This window comes from Anabrus simplex, chromosome 4 (assembly GCF_040414725.1).
Source record: "Anabrus simplex isolate iqAnaSimp1 chromosome 4, ASM4041472v1, whole genome shotgun sequence".
In the NCBI taxonomy this organism is placed as follows: domain Eukaryota; kingdom Metazoa; phylum Arthropoda; class Insecta; order Orthoptera; family Tettigoniidae; genus Anabrus; species Anabrus simplex.
In genome coordinates, this window is record NC_090268.1 from 213,059,235 (window position 1) to 213,086,482 (window position 27,248).

General features: G+C 39.7%; 1 protein-coding gene across 1 annotated transcript in view; it reads right to left on the reverse strand.

Moving 5' to 3' along the window:
• LOC136871771 (erythroid differentiation-related factor 1) overlaps positions 1-27,248 on the reverse strand; it is a 317,742-nt gene that overhangs the window by 289,737 nt on the left and 757 nt on the right. Inside the window, exons 2-4 of the mRNA XM_067145342.2 lie at positions 18,530-18,783; positions 4,970-5,075; positions 4,739-4,885 (exon numbers count right to left, since the gene is read on the reverse strand). Of these exons, the coding sequence (XP_067001443.2) occupies positions 4,739-4,885; positions 4,970-5,075; positions 18,530-18,783 (507 nt within the window). The remainder of the gene's footprint in view (positions 1-4,738; positions 4,886-4,969; positions 5,076-18,529; positions 18,784-27,248) is intronic.

The window sequence follows — 27,248 nt, forward strand, 5'->3', positions numbered from 1 at the left end:
CAAGAAAGGAAATATAAGAGATGTGAACAATTACCGTGGAATTTCTCTTCTGCCAGTAGCCTACAAAATCCTGTCACTATCCATCCTTGAAAGACTAGAACAGCAAATTGAGCACAAACTCGGGGAATACCAAGCAGGTTTTCGGAAAGGCCGATCAAGTGCAGAAGAAATACTTAACCTAAAAACCATAATAAGATACCATATGCTGAGAGGTCGAACCTATGTATCTACATTTGTAGACTTCAGGAAAGCATACGACTCCATCGACCGTGATGTGTTGCTTAATATCCTTGCAGAAATGGGAATCGATGAGAAACTGCTGGCGATAATAAGGGCAACACTAACTAATAGCAAATCCAAAATAAAATTCCAAGGATGTCTCTCTGAACCCTTTGAGATCAAGACAGGCGTTCGACAGGGAGATGGGCTGTCACCTCTTTTGTTCAACTGCGTACTTGAGAAGGTAATACAGGAGTGGCGAAAGACGTTAAAAGAAAGAAACCTTTACAAACCCATAAGGATTGGGACAAAGAAAAATGGAGTGGAAATAGATTGCTTAGCGTTCGCTGATGATATAGCCCTTATGGCAGAAAATTTCGAAATTGCAACAGAACAGATCAGTGTGTTGAAGGAAGTAGCAGAACAAACAGGTTTACAAATTTCCTTTCAAAAGACAGAAGTAATGTCAAATATCAAAGATGATACGGCACAACTAAACACCAAATATGGAATGATAAACCGTGTTAGTAAATTTAAATACCTTGGGGAATGGATTCAGCAAAATGGACTTGACAAAGAGCCCATAGCAGCAAGAATCAAGAAAATGGAAGTCACTTTCCAAACCCCCCGCAACATTTACAACTAAAAGTGCTTTTCCCTGAACACAAAAATTCGTCACTACAACACTGTCATCAAACCAGTATCACTGTATGCATCTGAATGCCTTATCCTGTCCGAGAAATGTATGCTTGCGGATTTAGAGAGGAAAGAAAGAAAGATCTTACACACCATACTTGGTCCAAACTACAAAAATGGCATCTACATTAGAAAATCCAGGCAAGAAATATACTCTAAGATAGAGAAGATCACGGACACAATGCGTAAAGGCAGAGTTCGCTTCTACGGTCATATAGGACGGATGATCGACTCTCGATGGACGAAACGTATCTTCAGTATATTTGACGCAAAACCAAAAACGGCAATGCCATGGTACGTTAATGTCAAGAAAGATCTTAAAGAACTGGGCCTACAAGCAGAAGATGCACAAGACCGAAATCTTTTCAGAGCACCCATCAAGACTTTTGGGACTTTCCGGGACGAAAAACGGGCAACTGGCGCTAAATGGACAGAAGAACGTCGTGCTAAACACAGTGAGCTAATGAAGATGATGTGGATCAAGCAAAAGACGAACAAATGCCAGAATGTAAAGTGAGGCTTATCGTGGTCCCTAGTTGGCCGATTAGCGAAGTTGAATGAATGAATTGATAGTATATAATTTATTATTACCTGTATATATGATATATAATCCAATGTAACATTGTGCAACACACTGTAATAAGTTCAGAACAATGCAATGTGTGACTAGATTTGTGTAGAAACTTCCTCACATAGTAAATGAGACTATAGAATTTACAAGAAAACATGTTATGTCATATTCCTCTACAAGCCTGGCCAGGCAACATATATAAAGAGACAGTCTTGGAAGTATACTGGAGTTGTTTTGATGAGCCTTGTGTGGAAGTCGTGTTAACCAAGTGTTTGAAGTCAAATATGTGAACTGGTTTTGTTGGGTTGGTAGTTGGCATGCATCTGTTGCAGTCTTCTTCTGATTCTTCATAGTAGTGTTTTGTTTTATGATGGCAGCATATTAGTGCGTGTTTGTATAAGATGTACATATAATTTGTAAATAAAATAGTGTACACAATTGACAGCATTTCGTGTGTGCGTCTTTGTGGATACATCAGTAGTTGTCATCTTTATTTCAAAATGCATCCTGAGCTGTGTGACAGATGTTTGAAGAAGTGGGTGTGTCAAATACGTGAGCATTTCTTTTTCTCCACTTTGGACCCAAAAATATTGGGATGCGTAAATTGTGCAAGGGCATTTATTATGCGAGAAAATACGGTATAAACAGTAATTATACAGTAGAAGTGTATTGGATCATACTTCTTATCATGGCCCCAGTCACTTCCCATAGAGGAGAGACTCACTCTATAAAAAATGTTATTAGCAAACAATAGTAGTGTACTGCACCATACTTCTTAGCTTATCGCCTCAGTCACGTCCCTCCAATTTCCCACAAAGGAAAGAGTTATCTTGTCACACACACTTAAGTGACTCACTTAAATTGCAGCAAGATGGAGGATAATAATTTTGTGAATATGTTGCATTTCAATTTGAGATTGCTTTCCGTGCACACAGAAGAGATGGAAAATCCTGTCAAAATGTATTGTGACCAACAATTTAAAGAAGGTTTTGTTTTAGTAAAGTGACAGTTATGAATATTCTTGTTCCTTTGGTTGAGAAAGTGAACGTAACCTCTAGAGGACTCACTATCTCACCATTAATGCCAATATTACCGAGCTCGATAGCTGCAGTCGCTTAAGTGCGGCTAGTATCCAGTATTCGGGAGATAGTACGTTCAAATCCCACTGTCGGCAGCCCTGAAAATGGTTTTCCGTGGTTTCCCATTTTCACACCAGGCAAATGCTGGGGCTGTACCTTAATTAAGGTCACGGCTGCTTCCTTCCCACTCCTAGCCCTTTCCTGTCCCATCGTCGCCGTAAGACCTATCTGTGTCGGTGCGACGCAAAACAATTTTTTTTAAAAATGACTATATTGTTTTGAGATTTTATGCCACCTGTTAATTTCAGGTTATTATCATCAATATTTTGCTTAATTAATTGGAAACGTGTTGCAAGTTAATAAGACTGTAGGCCTACAGAATACAGGGTGTCCAAGAAGTCCCCGTACTCCCAGTTTCATACGTTTCATATTATTATTTTGTTATATTATGGCATGGACAATTGAGTTTGTATAATTGGGGAATTCAATATTTGTTTTATTGATATTGGTATTTCTGCTGCTAGCGTTGTTGTCAGTCTCATTTCAGTTGTTAAGTCATGGCGGACGTGAGCGGACACAGTTACACTCTACTCAAGCTACTCTGCTTGATTGGGAGAAGCGTGCGTTTGCTTCAGGTAGTGTCAAAGATGCGGGAAGAAACATGTGCCGCCGTCGCTCAATTGAGCAGTCTCCATTGAAAGCCATTCGCAAAAGAGCAGCTGAACTTCAAGTACCGCGGTCAACAATGCATGACCACATTAAAAGAGATTTGAAAATGAAAGGATTTAGGCCGAATATACCGATATTACATAGTGACTGGAAGCATTCTTTTGATAGCTGTGACTGCTGAAAGCCAGACCCTTATTTTAAAGTATATTTATTGCTTGTTCTCTACATTTATCACATCAGGATTGACCAAAACAGCTGTAAATGAGATAAGAGAGATCGCATTGTTTAGGCTACGTATGCTATCACCCGAATAGTGCCTAAAGTTCCACGACGGAGAGAATAAAAATAAGCAACAGGAAAATTTGCCGCATTTATAGATATTCACAGGTGTGGCGAAAATGCATTTTATTATCATAATGTTTAATTTCATACGTTCACTGTCTCCATTTTTTATTAACACATATCCTAGTACGTTTTGTTTGATGTCTCCGAAAATCCGTGAAAGTAAGCGGGGACATAAAACAAGATTATTATTATTATTATTATTTGTTAGGTAAGTTGGCGAGTAAAACAATTGTGATTGAATTGTTTTTATCAAGTTTTAAACCTACTTCTCTCCCAGAAACCCTATATTGGCCCGAGTTACGAGATATTAAACGATCACTTTGTTAATGATCTCGCGTGCCTCTATTAATATATCTGGCAACAACCGTGAATATTTCGTAACTAAAATAAACTAGTTTCCTCATACCGAGGAGGCCCCCAGTGGAAAGGAGTTGCATGTACCATTTTACCGCAAATCACCCTTCCTGCCATTTGTAAACCTCTGGCAATACGGTACCGGGAATTGAATTCAGGCTCCCGAGAACGGCAGCTAATTGTGCTAACCATTACGCTGGCAGACATTCTTAACTACAAAACACAGACATATATATACATGACTGATGCGTGCTTGCAATGCACGGATCGGACACAAAACTATGCACCTATTTGTGCGACGTCATAAGAGCTGCAGTAGACCTACGCTACAGAGGCGGACATTTCTTAACTACGAAACACAGATAAACCGCATGACTTCGATGTATTTTCATTGCGTGGTTCGTACGAATGAAACTATTCACAAATTTGTGTTATGTCATCAGAGCTGCATACGGCTTGTACCCGCTTTGAAGTGGAATCGTAGTTCTTCTCTGACGAATTAGATTGTGGGGGCTTGTATGCAAGATTTTCTTTTTCATTTTCTTCGTCTTGAAAAGCCTAGGGGGTCTAACACATGAGTAAATATGGTACTTACTATAAGTGATACCTTATTACTTCAGGTTTCCACTTATGTATAAGTGTTGTCTATGAATTCAGTCCTAAATGACCGTTTCAGTTCCTAAACATATAAAGAGGACATCACATGTTTAAACAAAAAAAGATCTTAAAGAAAAATCGAATTCTTAGCCACTAACTACCATAAAATGTAAAAGGTGAGTAAATGAATGAGTAAATTTATACACACCTTATCACTTAGTGACTGAAGAACGTTGTCATAAAAAAATTTCTTGAGCCATTCCCATTCAGTCTCAGCTGTACGAAGAAGGTGTTTATGAATATCAAACTCGTCTATGAGAAGCGTGTTCTCCACTCGGTGAACCATCATGCTCACCTATGATAGAAATCAATCATGTCCAAAACAAAAAGAAGCAACAAAACAACTAAAATCCCATTTTAAACATCACATACTACTCACAGGTCCTCGACTATATGGTATCTTCAACAGCTTCTTTATATTCTCAGCATCAGAAACAACATCCACTTCACCAACACATTCAGGAAACATGTGAGCAAGGCGAAAACTGAAAGAGAAATAAGTATATCAGCTAAGCACCTGAGAAGATCAACCCTGCCTAGAAGAAAGAACGCGGAGAGGCAGCTCTCCACTGCCGCTGCATAATTTTCTCAGAGGCAGTATTAAACCTGATACAGTAGAATCCCGGTAACTTGACTACTGATAATTCTGCATTCCATATAATTGGACAACTTGATGAACACTATTTCTTTTTTTTTAAATCACTAAATGATTTTTGCTGGTCAAGCAGAGCATTATCTCTGAAATAAGAAGAAATGGGTGCAAGATATAGTCAAGCATCACAACATTTTTTTCCTACAAAGAATTTGCCATTACTTTAGTTTTGTAAGCAAGTTTCTTTTTAATTTTTCACAATTATTTTAAGGGTACATTGTAGTTTTCTGTGCTCTGTATTGTGCTAGAACTTTCATTAAAGTAATATGTAGTAAAATATTACGAGTTGTGAATAACCCACCCCTTACTCCATAAAACTCGACATTTTGTAAAATCAACGCCGCCTCAGTACTCTACTGTACTCTTAATAAAGATACTATATTTTTATTTGCTTTATGTCCCACTGAATTCCTTTACGGTTTTCAGAGACGCCGAGTGCCAGAATTTTTTCCCCGCAGGAGTTGTTCTACATGCAAGTAAATCTATCGACACAAAATTGACATCTGATCACCTTCAAATACCACCAGACTGAGCCAGGATCAAACCTGACAAATTGGAGTCAGAAAGCCAGTGCCTGAACTGTCTGAGCCACTCAGCCCAGCACTGTACTCTTAATTTGCCTGCAGAATGCAGCAGATACTCAACAGGATAAAAACAAATCATGGTAGATGTGCTGATGATAATTATGATTACTGGTTAACCCATTCCCTTACTTTGACGGAACCTTCCGTCCTGTGATTGTAAGGCGATAACATATTTTGACGGACACTTCCATCCTGGTGCACGGAACATTTATAAGTTCATTATCACGATTAGCTGGTCAGAGAGATTTATTCTGTTTGTTTTGCAGCCTACCCGATTGATGTCAGATGATACGAGAAGGTATTTTCTCTGTGTAAACAGTAACTCTGAGCTGAAATACGGAAAAGAGAAAAAAACTCAGTTTGCCGCTCATTGTAAACAATCACGGCGGCATCCAAGAGCGGCATGGATGAGGTTATTCATAACGGGCTTGAAAATAGTGATGTTGAAAGTGGAAATGATTCTCTGGAGAGCGAAAATTCTTCTTCTTCTTCAACTGACAGTGATGAAACTGATTCAGATTTCAGTTCCGAGGTGATAGTGCCAATTGAAACTACGTGACAAAACCAGAATTCAACAAGAGCGGGTGAGAAGCCTATTGTCGCGGCCACCAAATTAGACGGGTGAGGAAAACTGCGCTGTCGTCAGATATGGGAACGACAAAGCGACAGATGGTCGAGAGTCGCTTACCTCCGAGCACGGATTGGCAATGCTGATTACATATAATCTTAAATATTTGTTTAATGTCAACCTAGTCAATACTTACAATTACCACTATTGTGGTTAAATGATCATAAATAATTGAAAAATCGTGAACATGTTTCGCCCTTCTTAACGGGCATCATCAGCACTATGAAACAACTTTAAAGACAATAGATACATTTAAGACTGTCTTACAATAATCAATCATATAAGATTGGAATAAAATGTGATATTAAAAGTTATTTTGATACCATTATTAAAAAGTTATTAGTGAATCTTATAAACAACAAGTTAAAACAATTGTAGGTCAATCTCTCAAACCGGATAAACCTAGCAAAAATAAATATGCCGTTTTCACTTATAATAGCCCAATGATCCACCAAATTACCAATAATTTCAACAAACATAATGTAAACATAGCTTACAGAACAACCAATACTACGTAGAACATATTTTTTAATTATAATCAAATTATCTATATTTGGACAAAACGTTTAATAAGGATTATAACCTTAATTAAGAGTCCTTTGTACACATTAATACCTAAGTTGTTGAAGACACTTATCCCAAATCAAAAGAGAATCCCGCATATTTTAAAAATTACCAATACAACAACTCCAAACACGCCCCCAGATACCATACCTATAATTCCCCCTCCCATATCGACACCAGTATGTACCAATCCGCCCAGTTCTTCCCTCCCTCAACTCGTCCCCCTCCCTCCGCCACACCCATACAATACACGTAGTAGAAACGCCAGTCTGATTACCACTAGCAACAGAACAAGTTAAGACACTCTACGGCATTCGAGTAAGTACGCATTTTTACGTAACCCATAACCGTATACAACTACAACCGTTATTTTTGTACATACACTTTAAATGCATTTTAATATTTTTCTTTACAGTTTATCCAACATTCTAATCATTGAAAATTTATACAACAGAGGGGATACTACAATTATATTGATAAATATCTTCAATCCAGTGCATCGTCATGAATTTACGACGTCTATTTTTAATTCAACGTATTCTTATTCGACTGGTTACATAACCAATTTAACTCAAGAAGAATTACCATGATCATCCCTGACCTAATCTTCTACTATATGATTAATTAGAGCCCTTGTTTTGTATATATTTGTTCTTCGAATTTCTACTTGCTGATGAATACAGCTTAATATGGACCTTCACCAAATGTTAAAGAAAATGGATCCATTTCAATTCCAGACGAATGCCGTTTGACAATCTTCCTACCAACATTAACATATATATTTTTTAGACTAGATTATGAGATTGACCTACAATTGTTTTAACTTGTTGTTTATAAGATCCACTTATAACTTTTTAGTAATGATATCAAAAACAACTTTTAATATCACATTTTATTCCAATCTTATACGACTGATTATTGTAAGACAGTCTTAAATGTAACTATTATTTTTAAAGTTGTTTCATAGTGCTGATGATGCCTGTTAAGAAGGGTGAAACATGTTCACGATTTTTCAATTATTTATGATCATTTAACCACAATAGTGGTAATTGTAAGTATTGACTAGGTTGACATTAAACAAATATTTTTTAAGATTATATGTAATCACTGCCGTCAATACAGACCAAATATGAGATTAATGATTGGCAACGCTGATCGTGCAGTGCTGTCTAGTTGAAGCCCATCCGCTCCAGGCCACCTTACCCGAATCATTCCCCGTCATGCAGCTGCTGAGCTCACACCGTAAGTGCAGTTAAAACGGATAGTGAATGTGAATTAATTTGGGTTCAAGTCAAGAGAGAAGTGGTAGAGAGGACCAAGACATTCAAAATAAAGGACGTAGAAAAACTCACGTCAGAAGCCATCGACCGTGTGACTGCTGCAGATTGGGAAAAGTGCTTCAATCGCGCGGAAAATATTCAAACAGACGATTGGGCCAAGGAAATAGTAAGGGACGAAAAAATGGAGCCATTCATCATCAGTGTAAATGACGACTTGACAGATAGTGAGATGTGTGATGACAGTGACTAAGAAATCTTAGACTGCATTGAAGCTAGAAACCGATTCTTAATTCATTGTAAATTAATATTAACCTATTCTTTAAAGTTGTTCTTTTTCAATATTACTTAGTACAATATACAGTATTCAAATATTTAAAGTTATAATGTAATAAAACTGATACGGATTAATATGTAATTTGAAAGTGTTTACGGCTTGTGCTGGTGCGCGCACCCAGAACTGCCTCAGCCAGCGACATTTACATGATCGCTTTCCAGGCCATTTTCCAGGAAAATTACAAGACTCACGGAAATATGTTTCAGATAAAAATATAAGTCAGGCAATTTTTTACATTTTTCCCGCAGACAAAATTTTATTGGCTGAAGAAATAAAAACTTGGCCGCTTACTGAAATTTTCAATACATGATTCTACGGATTTAAATTTACTCGTTCAAGATTTTATTTTTAATAATTATTTGAAGTGGTTTGTATGGAAAATAGTTATACCACTGAAATCAGCAGTCTTTTCTGAAGCTTGTAGTATAATTTGTTTTGAAACATTGTATGAAGTAACATCAGGAGCTTGAGACAGAACAACTTGCCTTGCGCTCCGAAATTATGTGTTCAGTTAGACATTTCTACAGCAGTTGCTACATAACCTTGGCAACAGCGTAATTTCTCTGACCTGCCTAATTTGGTGTCCGCGACAATAGTAAAATGACACTTGGAATTATGATGTTGTTAACAATTAGCCTGGTCCTATAACATGCAAACCAGTTTCTGAAATTCACTCTATAGTGAGGAGAGGGTTGGGAAATAAGCCGAAAGAAATGGACATAGTGAATGAAATTCTAACCCCACAGTTCTGGGATCATGTTACTAAGGAAACCAATGCCTATGCCTCTACATTTCTTGCTAATTTATCTGCTTCCCTTGAAACCAGTCATACTTACGAACAAAAACATTGGTTTCCTGTTACTATAGACGAGCCAAAAGCTCACTTTTGCTCTGTGTATTCATATCTATGTGATTAGTCAAATTTATGTTAAAGTGACTAAAAAATAAATGGTATGTAAGGGAATATTTCCTATCACAAGTAATGGTAGTCCAAAGGGTTAAAGGGTCATTCGCCCCTGATGGTAAGAAATGAAACTAAATAAAACTGTACCAGAGGTACACCCGCCCCGCACATTTAAATTAAGTGCCTTGGATAATGCCATCTGCAACATAAACTTCGAAACTACTAGTACGATAAGTTCGGACACTTCTCAACAGATGCCGCTACTATAAACTTATTACAACATATACATATATGTATATTGAATAAGGTGGATCCAAATTATAATAAGAGTATATATGTATTGAATAAGGTGGATCCAAATTACAATAAAAGTTGTAATCTTGGTTCAATACGGACAAACAATGAAATTTATTAATTTAACTATAAACTTACATCGCGCCATCTAGGGTGGAGATGAACTATTAAAATTAAAGATAAATTTTGTAAACTAAGGTTTCCTAAACTGGAATGCTTAGTGTTTGTTTTTGATGTTCAAAAGTTATCAACACTTCTATCTATTCCGCCTACTTAAGGCGTTGGCGAATGAAAAATTTTGTACATTTATTTATTTACCAATGATAAAATTTTGATGTTTATTTGATTATCCAATGTAAATTGAGGGTGTGTCAGGGCCTAGGTCCAGAGTTTTCTGAAACTTTCCCCTCAGCTATAAAAGCTGGCAAATTTCGCACCAAGTTGTCTTAGTGATCACTCCAGTCTAGAGTGAGTTCGTAACGGAGGCAGGAGCCGCCTCATCCATCTTCGGGAGGTCCACCAGCTCAAGGTAATGGCAGATCCCGTTTAACATGTGATAGTCTTTCAAAAGCTAGCTCGAGGGGAAGGTTTCAAATCTTTAGTAATGTACCTTAATTTTCTAAAACGTAAATTTCAAAGTAGTCAGAAGAACTTAATCAAAATCCGGGAATAGAGAGTGAGGTACCCTCTTGTATTCCCACTCAACTTGATCTTGAGGGGAGTAGGATTTTATAACCTTTAAAATCTATCTTGTAATTTTTGTAACTTAAGTATTTTTCTCCATCTAGTCGCCTCCGTAGTGTAGGTTTAGCTTCTGTAATGTCGGGCCATAAGCCCAAATAGGGTTTTAAACAGTTCTGTAAATTTCTAGGAGTGCAAGTGTTCGCCTCCTCACCATTTTTGGCTTTTGGCCAGTAACTTTAACCTTTTGTTTTTACCGAAGGTCATGTAGATGGGTACATGTCACCCCTGTTAAATTCTACCTCATTTATTTCATGTTAAAGGTTTCAGACTGTTGAGCAGTTAAGACAGTGAATACAGTTTAATTTTGATAAATGTAAGTTGTGCCTCTGATAAGCCTGGAAAGTGTGAATTTTCAAAAATAGATTCCTAAGTGTAAACTTGCAGAGCAAGGATGCTCTTCCTTCTGATATAAAAATTGGGAGATCTGCCTCCTTGACTCTTGATTGAAGGGAGCAGTTGTGCTCAAGTAACATTTGTAATTGGGAGCTTCAAGTTCAGCCTGTAAAATTGTTATCTGATTATTCTAGATTGTCTTTCAAGCTCACGAGCTAAAATTGTACCTGATTTTGCCATTTGATTGGCAAAGTATAAACTTTGAAAGAAAAAAAAAAAAGTGGGGAAGGATAATAAAGAAAATAAAACTGCCAATTTTAAAGTTTTAAATTAATCTTTTGACTGTTTAATATCCACCCACTCATGCCCGCACCTTCTTTCACCTCTACCCCCATGGCACTACAGTCCTTGAAGGGCCTAGCCTACCAAGCGACCGCTGCTCAGCCCGAAGGCCTACAGATTACGAGATATCGCGTGGTCAGCACGATGAATCCTCTCGACCGTTATTCTTGGCTTTCTAGACCGAGGCCGCTATCTCACCATCAGATAGCTCCTCAATTCTAATCACGTAGGCTGAGTGGACCTCGAACCAGCCCTCAGGTCCAGGTAAAACTCTCTGACCTGGCCAGGAATCGAACCAGGGGCCTCTCGGTAAGAGGCAGGCACACTACCCCTACACCACGGGGCCGCCTCTTTCACCTCTGTCCACCACAATAGAACCATAACAAAAATGATATAACACAATAAGGATTTCAAAAATTTGAAGAGAAAAGAATTATTGTGAATTTAAAATTCAGCAGACCTAAATCACAATGCCATATTTTCCTATAAAGTAATTAAAAAATAGAGTAAAATGTAATAAACTTGAATAACACCCTGGCTTAGAAACAAACTCAAGTATTTTATTCAGCTTAAAAAATAAGAAAATAAAAAATGAAGATAAAAACACAGTCAAAAGACTGATGATGATGATGATGATGCTTGTTGTTTAAAGGGGCCTAACATCGATGGTCATCGGCCCCTAATGAAACGAGATAGACAACATGATATGTGACAGTTAAAATTTTAAAACAAATCCACTGACTAGAGTTAAAATAACGGTGATGAAAAATGATTATGAGATTAAAACAATCAGTGGATCTAATTCGCAACGCCTTATTTTGGAATAAAATAAGAGAAAATATAGGAGACAAAGGAATAAGGCATTGCCTGGTAGTACAAATGTATATACATAACTAGCTGATGTACCCGTGCTTCGCTATGGGATTCACAGAAAGACTGCCTTGTGGTTTTCCTAATTGAAGTCAACATAAGTCATTACAAAAACGTAAGTAGGAGAGTAGCGATTAAAAGCAATGTTATCTTACAAAATACTCGATCAAATGAAAAACCGCACATTTTCTCACTTTTAACGAACAGTACTACATTGTGATCTAACAATCCAAAGTCCCAGACCTGGAATGACCAAGCCGCAGACAGCTGTGAACACCCGTCCGCCATTATTCCGTTAAATATGCACACTGCTCATTCCAGCCCGTGCCTCAGAGTAGGGATCAAATAGCTCGAATGCTATGATGAAACAGTTTGTTACGTACCAGTAGTATCAGAACATTTATGAACCAGAGGAATGGCATGCTAAAGAAGAAAGTTATCTAACTCCTCAGCTACTTCCTGCCAATATTCAGGCAGGCTGTTATACGCGGTACGACCGGGTGAGTTGGCCGAGCGGTTAGGGACACGCAGCTGTGAGTTTGCCTTCCGGGAGGTAGTGGGTTCGAAAACCACTGTCGATAGCCCTAAAGATGGTTTTTCGTGGTCTCCCATTTTTACATCATGCAAATACTGGGGCTGTACCGTAATTAACGCCAGCACCACGTCCTTTCCACTTCTAGCCCTTTCCTATCCCATCGTCGCCATAATACCTATCTGTGTCGGTGCGACGTAGCAAATTTAAAAAATACTCTGTATACAGCAGTAATCCCATCTATCGGACATGACTGGCAACAGAAGACACAAAGCACATCACAACAAACAATGGTCAATGTAATGTTATTGTTGTACAATGTTATGAGTTTTCTGCATTGTAGGCCTTCACATTTAGTTTTCTTTCGACTCTATGATATTAGGGCACCTTATGAAATTGTTTATAGTGTAGACTCTAGTTTCTTATTCCCCAACTCTATATACCGATTTTTCATTAAATTCTGTTTACCCATTTTCTCGTGGCTCGGCGTTGATCTGGGCTTAACAACAAAAATCCAAATTCGTGAATATCTGTGTTATAGTCGGTACGGTAAATATGTGTAAGACATGAATGATCAGAAATGTAATACTATATAACTTCAGCAATGTAGTATTTGTCGGTAGGACCACTAATAATACAATTATTTGAGAATTAAATTTTAGACCGTCCCTTAAATCACCATTCCACTCAGCGTGAATAAAATTATTTATGACCTAGATTGTAGCGACTTATTTCCCGACTTTGCATACCGATTTTCATTAAGATAGGATCGCTAATAAAATAAAAATTTGAGAATTTAAGTTTAGGCCTTCCCCTAAACTACCATTTTTTCAGCGTGAATAAGATTATTTATGACCTAGATTGTAGCGACTTATTTTCCGACTTTTCATACCGATTTTCATTAAGATAGGACCACTAGTAACAAATATTTGAGAATTAAATTTTAGGCCTTCCCTTAAACTACCATTTCTCTCAGAGTGAATAAGATTAATTATAGCCTAGATTGTAGCGACTTATTCCCGGACATTACATACCGATTTTCATTAAATTCTCTTTAGCCGTTTTCTCGTTATGTGTGTACATACATACATACATACATACATACATAATTCATACAGACAGACAGACAGACAGAAATTACGGAAAATGAAAAAGTACATTTCCTTGCTACTTTGGACATAACAGATAGAGAAATACCATCCTTTTTAAATTCTGAGCAATGTACCGACAAAACTCTCATTTTATATACATAGATGTATGAACCAGAGGAATGGCATGCTGAAGAAATCCCCGGCTATTTTCCTCCAGTAATTAGTCAGGCTATTATACTCGGTACGCATCAGTAATCCCATCTATCGGAGTTGAGAGGCAGCATAAGAGACAAAGAACACCGCCACAAACAATGGTCAATGTAATGTTATTGTTCACCAATGGTATACGCTTTCGATATTGTAGGCTTTCACATTTAGTTTTCTTCCGACTCTGAAATACCACTCCCATCATAGTCGGTACGGTAAAACTGAATAAAATATACATGATCGGAAACTGTATTCTCTGTAACTTTTGTTATGTAGTACTTTTTGATAGGACCAATAACATAGGCATTTAAAAATTAAATTTTAGGCGCCTTCCCCTAAAACTTCCAATAAAACTGTCTATAGCTTAGACTGTAGTTCCTTATTCCCCGTCTCTATACCGATTTTCATTAAATTCTGTTAACCCATTTTCTCGTGGCTCGGAGTTTATATGGACTTAGCAACAAAAATACAAATTCATGAATATCTGTGTTATCAAAGCCGGTACGGTAAAAATATATAAGACATAATTAGTCGGAAATTTAATTCTATATAACTTTCGTTATGTAGTATTTATCGATACGACCACTAATAATATAAATATTTGAGAATTAAATTTTAGGCCTTTCCCAAAACTACCTTTTCACTGAGAGTGCATAAAATTATGTATAGCCTAGATTTTAGTGGCTCATTCTCCGACTTTGCATACAAATTTTCAATGAGATTTGACCAATAATAACGTGAGTATTTAAGAATTACATTCTTGGCCTTCCACTAAACTACCATTTCACTCAGCGTGAACAAAATTATTTATAGCCTAGATTGTAGAAACTTATTTCCCAAATTTGCATACTAATTTTCATTAAGATAGAACCACTAATAACATAAATATTTTAAAATTAAATTTTAGGCCTTCCCCTAAACTACCATTTCAATCAGCGTGAATAAATTATTTATGGCCTAGATTGTAGCGACTTATTCCCCGACTTTGCATAATGATTTTTATTCAATTCTCTTCAGCCGTTTTCTAGTGATACGTGTACATACATACATACAGACAGACAGAAAGACAGAAATTACGGAAAAGTAAAAATTGCATTTCCTTGTTACTGTGGACATGACCGATACAGAAATACCATTCTTTTCAAATTCTGAGCAATGTACAGACAAAACTCTTATTTTATATATATAGATTTACGTTAGACGTTAAAATAACACATTAAAATGCGCAACACAAACTAAAATCAAGTCAACAGGATAAAAGCGCAATTGACACGAGTACACTAGCAAAAATACAACATTACACATGATAAAACAGAACACTATCCCTCATAAAGCGGATGACGAGGTCTGCTGACAGCTCGTCATCACGCAGGATAAGGCAGATGGTACTCGGGAGCTTAAGACTACGGCGAAGATCGACCAGGTCCACACACTCCGTAAGGATGTGCACCACGCTAAGATGGTCACTGCAGGTACACACCGGAGGAGGTTCTCCTTTCAAAAGATGCGAGTGAGTCACGATACCATGGCCGATCCAAAGGCGATATAATACCACGGCTTCCCTCCGCGAAGAACGAAGGTAAGTCTTCCATACCTTCGTTGTTCCTTTTATGGCTCTCTGCTTTTTGGGAAGTGGAATTGCCTGCCATTTCATCTCCCAATAGGACATAACCAGATGTCGCAGCTGAGAGCGAATATCACTTACTGGAACCTTGAAAGGCAACGGAGGCAGTGTAACTGCCTCCTTGGCAGCCTGATCTGCTAACTCGTTTCCCTCTATGCCCATGTGGCTTGGGAGCCACAGAAACGTGACTCTGGTTCCGGCATCCCAACACCCGGCCAGTAGGTCCTGGATCCGCTGCACCAGAGGGTGCCGAGGGAAACAGGTATCAATAGACTGAAGCGAACTCAAGGAGTCAGTACACACAAGAAAGTGTCGGCGCTCGTTGTACAGTGCGTACCGCAGAGCTGACGAGATAGTATAGAGCTCTGCTGTGTACACACTACAGGTTTCTGAGAGAGCAAAAAGAAACCTCTCATTGTCGACAACGAACGCACAACCCACCTTCGTATATGTCCTTGAACCATCTGTGGAGACGACGACTGAACCTGGATAGCGGCCAACAACGGACAGGAAGAGCCTTCGATAAATCGAAAGGTCCGTGTTTTCCTTTGGGCCAGGGTGCAGATCCAGGATTATTTCAGGTCGTCGTACGACCCACGGAGGTACCCCACTTGGTTGTCTGACAAGGCAAGGAACCGAAGGTACGTCAAACAATGCGGAAATTCTATCCAAGCGTATCCCAACCGGCCGCGTCATTCGAGGACGAGCAGCGTACAGAAAATGGTTGCCATTGTTGAATACGCAAGGATAGCTGGGATGAAGTGGCATCTGTCGCAAATTTGCAGCATAAAAAAGAAGCATTTGCTGGCGCCTCAGGTGTAAAGGCGGCACACCAGACTCAGCGAGCAGGCTAGCTATGGGGCTTGTACGAGAAGCTCCCGTCGCCAAAATAACCCCACTGTGGTGGATGCTGTTTAGCTTCGCAAGAATGCTTGGTCTTGCTGAGCCATATGCTGCACTGCCGTAGTCTAGTCGAGATAAAATTTGTGCCCTATAGAATCGTAGGAGCACCGTGCGGTCAGCCCCCCAAGAAGTGCTGCTAAGAAACTTCAAGATATTACGCTTCTTAGTGCATTGCACTTTTAACTGTCGCACGTGTGGCTCCCACGATAATTTACAGTCAAAAAGGAGCCCAAGAAATTGGGAAGTGTTAACAACTGAAAGAACGACATTTCCTAAATAAAGCTCAGGATGGGGGTGAAGAGTACGTTGACGACAAAAGTGGACAACAGAGGTCTTTGCGGCAGAAAACCGAAAGCCATATTCTAAGGTCCACTGCTCCACCCTACGAATAGCTTGCTGTAACTGTCGCTCTGCGACTGCCATACTGCACGACCTATAGTACAGAGCAAAATCGTCCACATATAGGGACGGTATTACTGATGGGCCAGCAGCGACAATACCGTTTATGGCAATCGCGAACAGAGTGACACTAAGGATCGATCCCTGTGGGACTCCATTTCTTGAACATGGTATTGCGAATAGGTCCTCCCTACTCGGACACGGAATTGACGGAGAGACAAAAAATTTGCAATAAATAACGGCAAGTGACCTCGGAATCTCCATTGATGCAGGACTGAAAGGATACCATATCACCATGTGGTGTCGTAGGCCTTCTCTAAGTCAAAGAAAGCAGCTACCAAGTGCTGTTTGCGAGAAACGCATCCTAACTAGAGCTCTCCAGGCGTACCAAGTGGTCAGTAGTTGAGCGAGCGGCTCGGACAAGAGTCCTTGTTTCTCCAGACACCACATGAGTCGGCGATTTACCATCCTCTCAAAAAGCTTACTCAGGCAATTTGTAAGACAAATCGGTCTGTAACTTCCTGCATACTGAGGATCTCTGTCAGGCTTGAGGACAGGAATGACTATGTCCTCTCGCCACTGAGACGGAAAATCACCCTCTATCCAGATTCGGTTGAACACACGAAGGAGATATAGAAAACTATCATCACTAAGGTGTTTCAACATCTGGTTATGGATGTTGTCTGGTCCAGGAGACGTGTCCTTGCAAAGCACTAAGGCGCTACGGAGTTCCCACTCCGTAAAGGGCACATTGTAGTCCTCTGAAACTTGGGAGGCAAAACTAAGATAATGACGTTCTGCCTCCTGCTTCAGAGCGTGGAAATCAGGATGGTAGTTACCGGAGCCAGATACATCCGTGAAATGACTAGTTAGATGGTTAGCAATCGTGAGAGGGTCAGTGGCGACACTGCCTGCAATGGAAATTCCTGGTACAGGAGATGACCCTTGGATACCCGAAATCCATCTAAGCTTAGTCCACACTTGAGATGATGGAGTATGTGACGTCATAGACGACACATATCTCTCCCATGAAGCCTTCTTACTGTGGCGAATAAGAACTCATGCCTTAGCGCGTAAGTCAATAGACTAAAAGCGTATTTAACAAAAAAAATAAAGACAAATGAAAATAAAAATTTTACTTTTAAACATGATAAAACAGGCCATTATGCCTTATGAAATGGATGACTTTCTGCAGACCGCTCGTCATCACACATCACGAGAAAGATGGTACTTGCATATTTTAGACTGCGACGCAAGAAATCAACGTGTCTACTACAGGAAAAGTGATTACCCCTAAATAAAACTCAGTACAGGCATGAAGAGTGCGCTTCCGGCAGAAGTGAACAATAGAGTTCTTGTCTGTAGAAAACCGAAAGCCATGTTCTAAGGCCTACTGTTCCACTATCCTAACAGCTTGCTGTAATTGTCGCTCCACGACTGCCATATGTTGTGAACTATATTGCTAAGCAAAATCGTTTACATACAGCGATAGTATTATAAATAATTATTTCGAAGATTGAGCTCTACGTAGAAATATTATCTAGTCTAGGCAATCTTTCTAGATATCCGGATTAACGAGATCTCGTTAACAAGGTTCTACTGTTTAATCAATAGAGTGCAAGTTATAACTGATATCTGAAATCATATCAAATACCTTGAAAAGCCAGTGGAATGTGATGGAACATGTTGCAAACCATACGAATCAGCTGAACTTCTTAACCAGTTGGATGGAGGCAAATTTAAGTCTGTATTACACTGAAGAAGAGCAAAATTAGCCAAAGACTGGACACTTGAATACTTCACAACTGCTGTTGATTTCACAGGCTTGCAGGGAGATTCTGTGGGCGGACAAGTTACCCATTTCTCCGACTGCCCATTTTCATTTCCAGGTTTAGTTGCTATTGATATCTAAAACACACAACATAAAACTCTGCATCAACATGGGTTTAAATATATTTTCACCACCACTACACCAAATTTTAAAGTGTTTACTGCCATCATATCTGATCTGCTTTGATTCTGGTTGTATTAATATTCACTTACATAAGTACCATAATTATGTGGGTTATTTCATCATGTGGACAAAATTTTGTTTTACAAGAAAGGTTTAAGTATTAAAATAGATCAGACTTAACCAGAGTTGTACAATGATGAATTGGATACACGGTCATTTTGCACCAACACAGACTTGGAGTTAAAAAAGTCTGCATATATAGTCTCAAACAGGACTACTCAACAGATGACAAAGGAAGGATTTATAGAATGTTCTGCCAGAGAAACTCATTTTATAGAAATTTTATTGCTATTACATCCCACTAACCACTGTTACAGATTTTGGATATGCTGAAGCACTGGAATTTTGTATCCCAGGAGTTCTTTCACATGCTAACACCCCGAATGTGCACCAGGAGATACGAGTGGAATTCAAGATTTAGGCACCCGCCCGTGAACTGCACATTTCACTGGCCAACGATATGCGCTGCATTTGATGGTGCAAAATGCACCATGTCAATGAATGGAGGTGCATGATTTTGCATGATGAATCACATATACCATGTCGCAATTAGATAGGAAGGTTTGGGTAGTGCGAATGCCAGGCAAATAATACATGCCACCATATAAAATGCTCACAGTAAAATTTACTGGAGCTGGGGTGGCAGTGAGGAAGGGGGTTCACATTGAAAGAACTTTACCTTCTTGTAAAATAACACACACATTAAAGCCATGAGGATATAAGGTTATTGTAGCCAGTTGCAAACTGTCAACAGTGGAAGTCCAGTTCGGAGATGAAAACTGTGATTCAGCACGAAAATGCTCCCTGCCATAAAACAAGGTCTGTTTGGGGTGGTTTGCAGACAAAATTCCGGAAATGGTCTGGCCAGTACAAAGCCCTGATCTCAATCCAATCCACTTCTCTTCTTCGCCATACCATTTTGACAATGCTTGTTGCTTTAAGGGGTTTAACATCTAGATCATTGGTCCCTAGTAGTACGAACCGATGATGATGATGATGATGGTCTTATAAAGGGGCCTAACAGCTAGGTCATCGGCCCCTAATGGCACGAGATGGAATGAAAAGACATGATAATTACAATTGTAATACATATCTACTGACTAGAATTTAAAAACAAATGATGATGAAAGATGATTATCAGACTGATGATGATGATGCTTGTGGTTTAAAGGGGCCTAACATCTAGAATATAAAATCTAGAATCCTCTACTGACCAGATTCAAAAACATGATGGCGAAGAAGGAATGGATGGATATGAAGTTAAAACAATCAGTGGATCTGACCCGCAACGCCCCACATTCCCAGAAACTAGTGTTAAATAATAGTATTACTGACCAAGGGATTGCGTCTAAAGCGTAATACTGAATCGATGATGCGTGTAGTCAAAACGGGTCCAAAATCCAGGTCATCGGCCCCTCAAAATGGTATTTATCGCTAGGAAAATAGAACCATGCTATTTGTCATGTTACGGTACTAATCAAAAGTAGCGTAGACTCGCGGTAATCCACACATTATGGTACTACTCACAGGTAATGAAATTCGCACATGTAACACAGACCTATAGTGTTTCGCACACTGTGGCGCTATTTACAGGCAACGCAAACCTATGGCGTTTCTCACATAAGTAGACTAACCACAGAGACCCGCACTATACCGTGGTGTTCCCCACATAGTGGGTACTTAGCATAGGCAAGGCAGAACCATGGTGTTGCACATATAGGGGTACGAATCACAGGTACTGTAGAAGCCAGCAACGTACTCTATTGCTACTATTCACAAACCTATTTGGTACCTAACATAGTGGAACTACACGCAAGTAAAAGCGACCCATAATGTTCCCCGCATGGTGGTAAATATCATAGGTAGTTTCATGGTTCTAATAAAATCATCCCTTGGTCGCCCCTTTTAATCACCTCTTACGACAGGCAGGGGATAGCGTGGGTGTATTCTTCGTCTGCATCCCCCACCCACAGGGGGGTTGAGTGTTTGGACCGCGAGAGGTATTTTACTTCCCTCAAGTCCGCCGGCAAGCCGGTTAGGACCCCACGTGGGAGTATCACCTCTCCCCCTGCTATGCTAGCGTAGTAGGTTCGTGGGAGTATCAGATTAAAATAATCAATGGATCTAATTCACAATGCCTTATTTTCTATTAAAATTATGTAAAAAATAGATTACAATGGAATAAGGAAATGCCTTGAAGGACAGAGACATATAACATTCAAATTAGAAGTTAAAATACCACATTAAATTACACCAACACTAACAAAAATAGGGTCAATGGGGTAAAAGCTTAGTCAACACAAATAGTCTAATACAAAATATACTTTTACACACAATAAAAAAAGCTCTCATAAAATGGATGAAGAGTTCCGCTGACTGTTCTCAGCTTATTTGGGAGAGGGATCGCCTGAGACCCATCTCCCAATAGGACATAACCAAATGTGTCTGCTGAGAGCGAATATCACTGGCTGGAAACATGTAAGGCAACGGGGGCAAAGTTAACAACCTCCTTGGCAGCCTTATCAGCTAACTCGTTTCCCTCAACACCTATGTGTATTCCGGTGCTGACATTCGAACACCCGACCAGTAGGACATGGATCCGCTGCACCAGAGTGTGCCAAGGGAAACAAGTATCTATAGATTGTAGCACACCCAAGAAGACGAAACACAGTAGAAATTGCTGGCGCTCATTGGACAGTGTGTACCACAGAGCTTCAGAGACAGCATGAAGCTCGACTGTGTACACACTACAGACTTGCGGTAGAAGAAAAAGAAACCCATTATTGTCAACAATGAATGCACAGCCTACTTCTGCTTCTGCCCTTGAACCATCCGGGAATACGACCGAATCAGGGTACCAGCCAACAACGGACAGGAAGAGTCTCCAATAAATGGAGGGGTCCGGGTTTTCCTTCCTTCCGGCCCATATACAATTCTAGAATGATTTCAGGTCGTTGTATTATCCAAGGAGGTAACCTACTTGATCGTCTGACGAGACAAGAAACCGAAGGTACATCAAATAATCTGTGAATGCTATCCAAGTGTATTCCAACCGGCTGCAATGTACAAGGGTAAGCAGCGTACAGACAACGGTTTCCATTGTGGAATACGCAAGGATAATTTGGCTGAAGTGGCATCTGTCGCAAATTTGCAGCACAGGACAGAAGCACTTTCTGGTGCCCCAGGTGTAAAGGCGGAATACCAGATTCAGCGAGCAGGTTAGCAACGGGGCTTGTACAAAAAGCTACTGTTGCCAAACTAACTCCGCTGTGGTGAATGCTATTCAGTTTGGCTGGGACGCTTTGACTTGCTGATCCATATGCTACATTGCCGTACTCTAACCTGGATTAAAGATGTGCCCTATAAAATCGTAGGAGCACCATGCGGTCTGCCCATCAAGTAGTGCCGCTTAGAAACTTGAAGATATTAAGCTTCTTAGCGCATTTTTACTGCCGCACATGTGGTTGCCACGATAATTTGCTATCGAAAAGGAGCCCAAAAAATCAGAGTCAACTACAGGAAAAGCGACATCCCCTAAATAAAGCTCAGGATGAGAGTGAAGAGTGCGCTTCCGGCAGAAGTGTACAAAAAGCCATGTTCTAAGGCCTACTGTTCCACTCTCCTAACTGCTTGCTATAATTGTCGCTTAGAGACCGCCATGTTTTGTGAACTATAATGCACAGCAAATTAGTCTACATATAGCGACGGTATTACTGCTGAACCAGCAGCAGCGTCAATACCGTTTATGGCAATCGTGAACCGAGTGACAATGAGAACCGATCAGTGTGGGACTCAATTTTCCTGAACGCGGTATTGCGAATATGCCCTTCCCACTCGGACATGGAATAGACTGAGGGATACAAAATTCGCAAAAAATACCGGCAAGTTACCTCGGAAATTCCATTGATCCAGGACTGAAAGGATGACATATCGCTATGTGGTGTCATTGGCCTTTTCTAATTAAAGAAAACAGCCACCAAATACTGTTTTTGGAGAAAAGCGTCCTGGATAGAACTCCACAGGCGTACCAAGCGGTCAGTGGTCGAGCGTGCAGCTCGACCACCACTTTGGTATCAGACAAAAGCCAGCACACACTTCTTCATGGTCGAAGGTTGGGTGGTCCCCCTCTCCAAGCTTTCACTCTTTGTGACTTTGTTCTCAGGAGGAAAAGCCGCCTGGGCACAGCGATCTTCATGCGTACACGTTGTGAATGATGAACCTGGGAAACTCTGAGTTATCATGCTGTAGTCTAGTGTATTGGCAGGAATATTAATAGAACTAACTTACGGCACGCTTCCTGGTAGGAAATACCATCCCGGGGCTTGATCTCCTGGGTCTTCTTATCACTCATATATGTTGGACAGTTCCGATATCTAGGAGAATGAAGACCAGAGCAGTTAGAGCACCTTTACAGTGTCATGCACTCCTCCATGCCGTAAATTTCTCTTCTGCATGTACCACACACAGAGTGATTCGATCAACGAGATACCATGTCTGGATCTCTGGCATTGATAGAGGCGGGATGTACGGCCTGACATCGCAATGATAAGTTGTTACCTTGACCTTTACTGGTAACAATGAAAACTAGAAAAGAGACAATGAAGGCACCAATGGCAACGACTTCACCGTTGACTTTGCGCTTAATGCGCCAGATGTGAGTCACGCCACGGTCCTTCATGTCTTCCGTCAACTCATCGTCAGTGTTCAGAATAAGGTCGTGGTGGAAGATGACTCTGCGACCCAGATTCAAGGATTTGTACCCCTCCACTTTAATAGGCATTTTGCCAAAGTGGTCGCACTTAAGCAACTGACTGGCTTGGACTGTCGTGTTAGTCTTCAAAAGCAAACTACCGCTGCGCATTTTCTTGAGATGCTCAACTTCACCGTAGTGGCCTTCAAAGTGTTTACTAAAAAGGATCAATTTAACCAGCTGAAAATCATGCCCATCATTCCCGGTAGCAACCAGAAACCTAGGGAAGCTGGATCCCATTCCTTTACGCTGTGCATGTTCACAGGGGGTTGAACCCTGCAAGGAATCAAAAGTTAAAGACTTTGGTGGGGGACCACCTTGGGCAGGTCGAAGACATTTCAAAGCCATGCCTGAAATCATCCTCCCTGAATGCCACCCAATCCGATCAGGGCCCCCCTCTAGCCGAACCAAGCAGCCAAGGCAATAACCACCTGCTTGTAACCGACATTGCCCGGGGTCCAATGTTAGACGATGCCTAATACGGAATGACTAAGGCAATGAGCACTAGGACTCCCTTCCTAAAATCACCTTCAATAGCATGTACCCCATAGCGTGTACAGAGTAATAAATATAGAGAAAAAATTAAAAAAACAATATGTCCTTCCGGCATTCGGCTGTGCAGGGACCCACCTCGGAGCAGCACGCACATCAAGAATTTTGAATCAGTCTACAACTAACCTCAAAAAATTAAAACATAAATTGGGGACCGATGGCCACATGACCCTCTTAGTCACCTTCTACGACATGCAGGGATTACCTGTGAATGTATTCAGCTCCTCCCATCCATAGGAAGTCCAATACATGATACCAAACCGCAATCCATGTCCACGCCTAGGTCGCCCCATACTACAGGCAGGGGATACCAGGGGTGTATTCTACATCTGCGTCCCCCACCCACAGGGGGCGTTACGCTTCTAGTCGACTCTTATGACAGGCAGGGGATACCGAGCGTTTATTCTTAGTCTGCGTCCCCCACCCACAGTGGGTGTACAAAATGAGACGATATGTAATGACAATTTACCGTAATAGTCCAAAATCATCCACTGACCAGAAATCAAAATGTTATGATGAAGAATGTATATGAATTTAAAACAAAAAGTGGATCTGACCCTCAATGCCCCTCCTTCCCAGAAACTATCTTATATCAATAGTATTACTGACCTAGGGACTGCTTCTAAAGCACAATTCTCAATCGATGATGCTTGTTGACTAAAGAAATCCAAAATTCAGGTCAACTGCCCCTCAGAATGGTACTTATCACTAGGGAAGTAGAAACACGGTATTTTTGTATGTTGTGGTACTAACCAAAGGAAAAATTTAATGTATCCTCCCATTCAATACCTAACATAATTCCACCGTTAGATGGAGAAGGAACAAATGAAAAACAAGAGAGACATGATGGAAATAAGAAACAATGAAGTATACAATATTTCCATCATTAGATAGAGCAATAAATCACTCGAGACAAATTCAGTGTAAAAAAAATGTCAATATTCTACATAATTCAATCTAAAAAGACTGTTAAACCAAAGAAGAAAAGAAATGAAAACCAAATGATACAGATGGAAATGAACAATAAGTGGTTATAGTTAGGTTGCAGACCTCCTAGTCTCAAAATTTTGTAGTTTGATACAATTCCAAAAAAAAGAATGATTTTATCCTGTTTTTTTAATTGTATCAAACTGCAAAATTTCTAGACCAAGATTCCACAACCACCGTTTTTTGAATTGTATCAAACGGCAAAATTTTTAGACTAAGAGATCCGCAACCTCAATATAAACACCTATTGTTCGTTTCCGTCTGTATCATTTGTTTTCATTTGTTTTCTTCTTAGGTTTAACACTTTTTAGATTCAATTAAGTATAATATTAACCCTTTTTTTCACTGAATTTCCTCAAGAAGTTACTTATTGCTCCATCTAATGATAGAAATGTTGTATACTGTATTGTTTTTTATTTCTGTCACTTCTCTTTTGTTTTTCATTTGTTCCTTCATTATATTTTTAACATATTTTTAGCTTGTATTATGTAAATAACTTTAACCCGCCCCGCTTATTTCACTTAAGAAGGCTCAAACGAGTCAAAATATATTTGAATTTTATTACTCCACCCGATGATGGAATTATGTTACGAATTGAATAGGAGGATACATTAAGTTTTTCCTTTGTAACGTGAAAACCGTCAATACAGAATGATTCTAATATCTTGTAATGTACTAACCAAAGGTAGCGCAGACTCACGGTGTTCCACACATTATGGTACTTCTCACAAGTATTGTACGTCGCACAGGTCCCACAGGCCTATGGTATTTCTCACATAATGGCGGAACTTCATGCAATGTAAACCCATGGTGTTCCTTACATAGGTGTAATAATCACTGAAACTCGCAGAATCGCGTTGTGTTCCTCACACAGTGGGTACTAATCACAGGCAATGCAGACCCACGGTGTCGCTCATATAGTGGTACTAATCACAGGCAACGTCCAGACCCGTGGTGTTTCTCACATAATGGTACTAATCACAGGCAATGTAAGCCCGTGGTGTTCCGCATACAGTGGTACTAATCACAGGTACTGCAAACCCACAGTGAATCACTTTCTGCTGCTACTAATCACAAACCTATCGTGTACCTAACATAGTAGTACTATTCGCAAGTAAAGGTGACCCATGGTGTTCCCCGCCTGATGGTACTATCGCAAGTAGTCTCATGGTTCTTGCTCAATTATCCCTTGGTCACCCCTTTTAGACACCCCTTACGACAGGCTGGGGATACCATGGGTGCATTCGTCGTCTGTGCCCCCCCTCCCCCACAAGGGGTATCGCCAAATGAATCCTGAAAGTTTGATTTGGAAAATAGGTCTATGTTATATATGTTCATTATTTTGGGATATTTGAAACAATTAATTGTCAGCTACGTAAAATTATTTTTAAGACTTCATGGTGAATTTCATGGTTAGATGTTATCACTGAAGAGAATATTATTTTAATTCAGAATTCAGCATACAAACTGCATTTTCAAATATGATTATACTTGTTAATCTTCATCAAGATCATCTGGAGCAGTTTCTAACCACAGGCTGGGTCTGCTTGGAACATAAGCCTCTCCATCATTTTCTGTTCATCCACCACATCTCTTCCCTCACTGTTAATAGTATTTCTAATATTCAGTTCCAAAACAGAATTTGTTCAAATGTTACAAATTTTTTTTCCTATGTTGCTGGAATTATATTCAGAATTTCTGTTAAAATGTATGTGGGATGACATATATGTAGAGGTGATATTTATTATTGAATTATGTTGTTTTTCTGGCATAGTGTATCACTGTATAGTGATTCTGGAGATTGAAAAGGAGTAAGTTCAATACAATTCTGACAGAATGAGGCGAATAACCTATGACGTTTATGCTCATTACTTTTATTTTGCAAGTTGCATACATTTACATTTGAAGTGGAAACACAATCTAAGAGTCAATACTTGGCAGCTACTTGTCTTGAATACTATTCGGATAGTGCAATTAAAATACACCTGTTGTGAGAGAGGCACTTTAAAAATGCAGTGTCATATCAAGATTATCCACTTGTAAACCTTCTGTTGCATATTGGTAATTTAC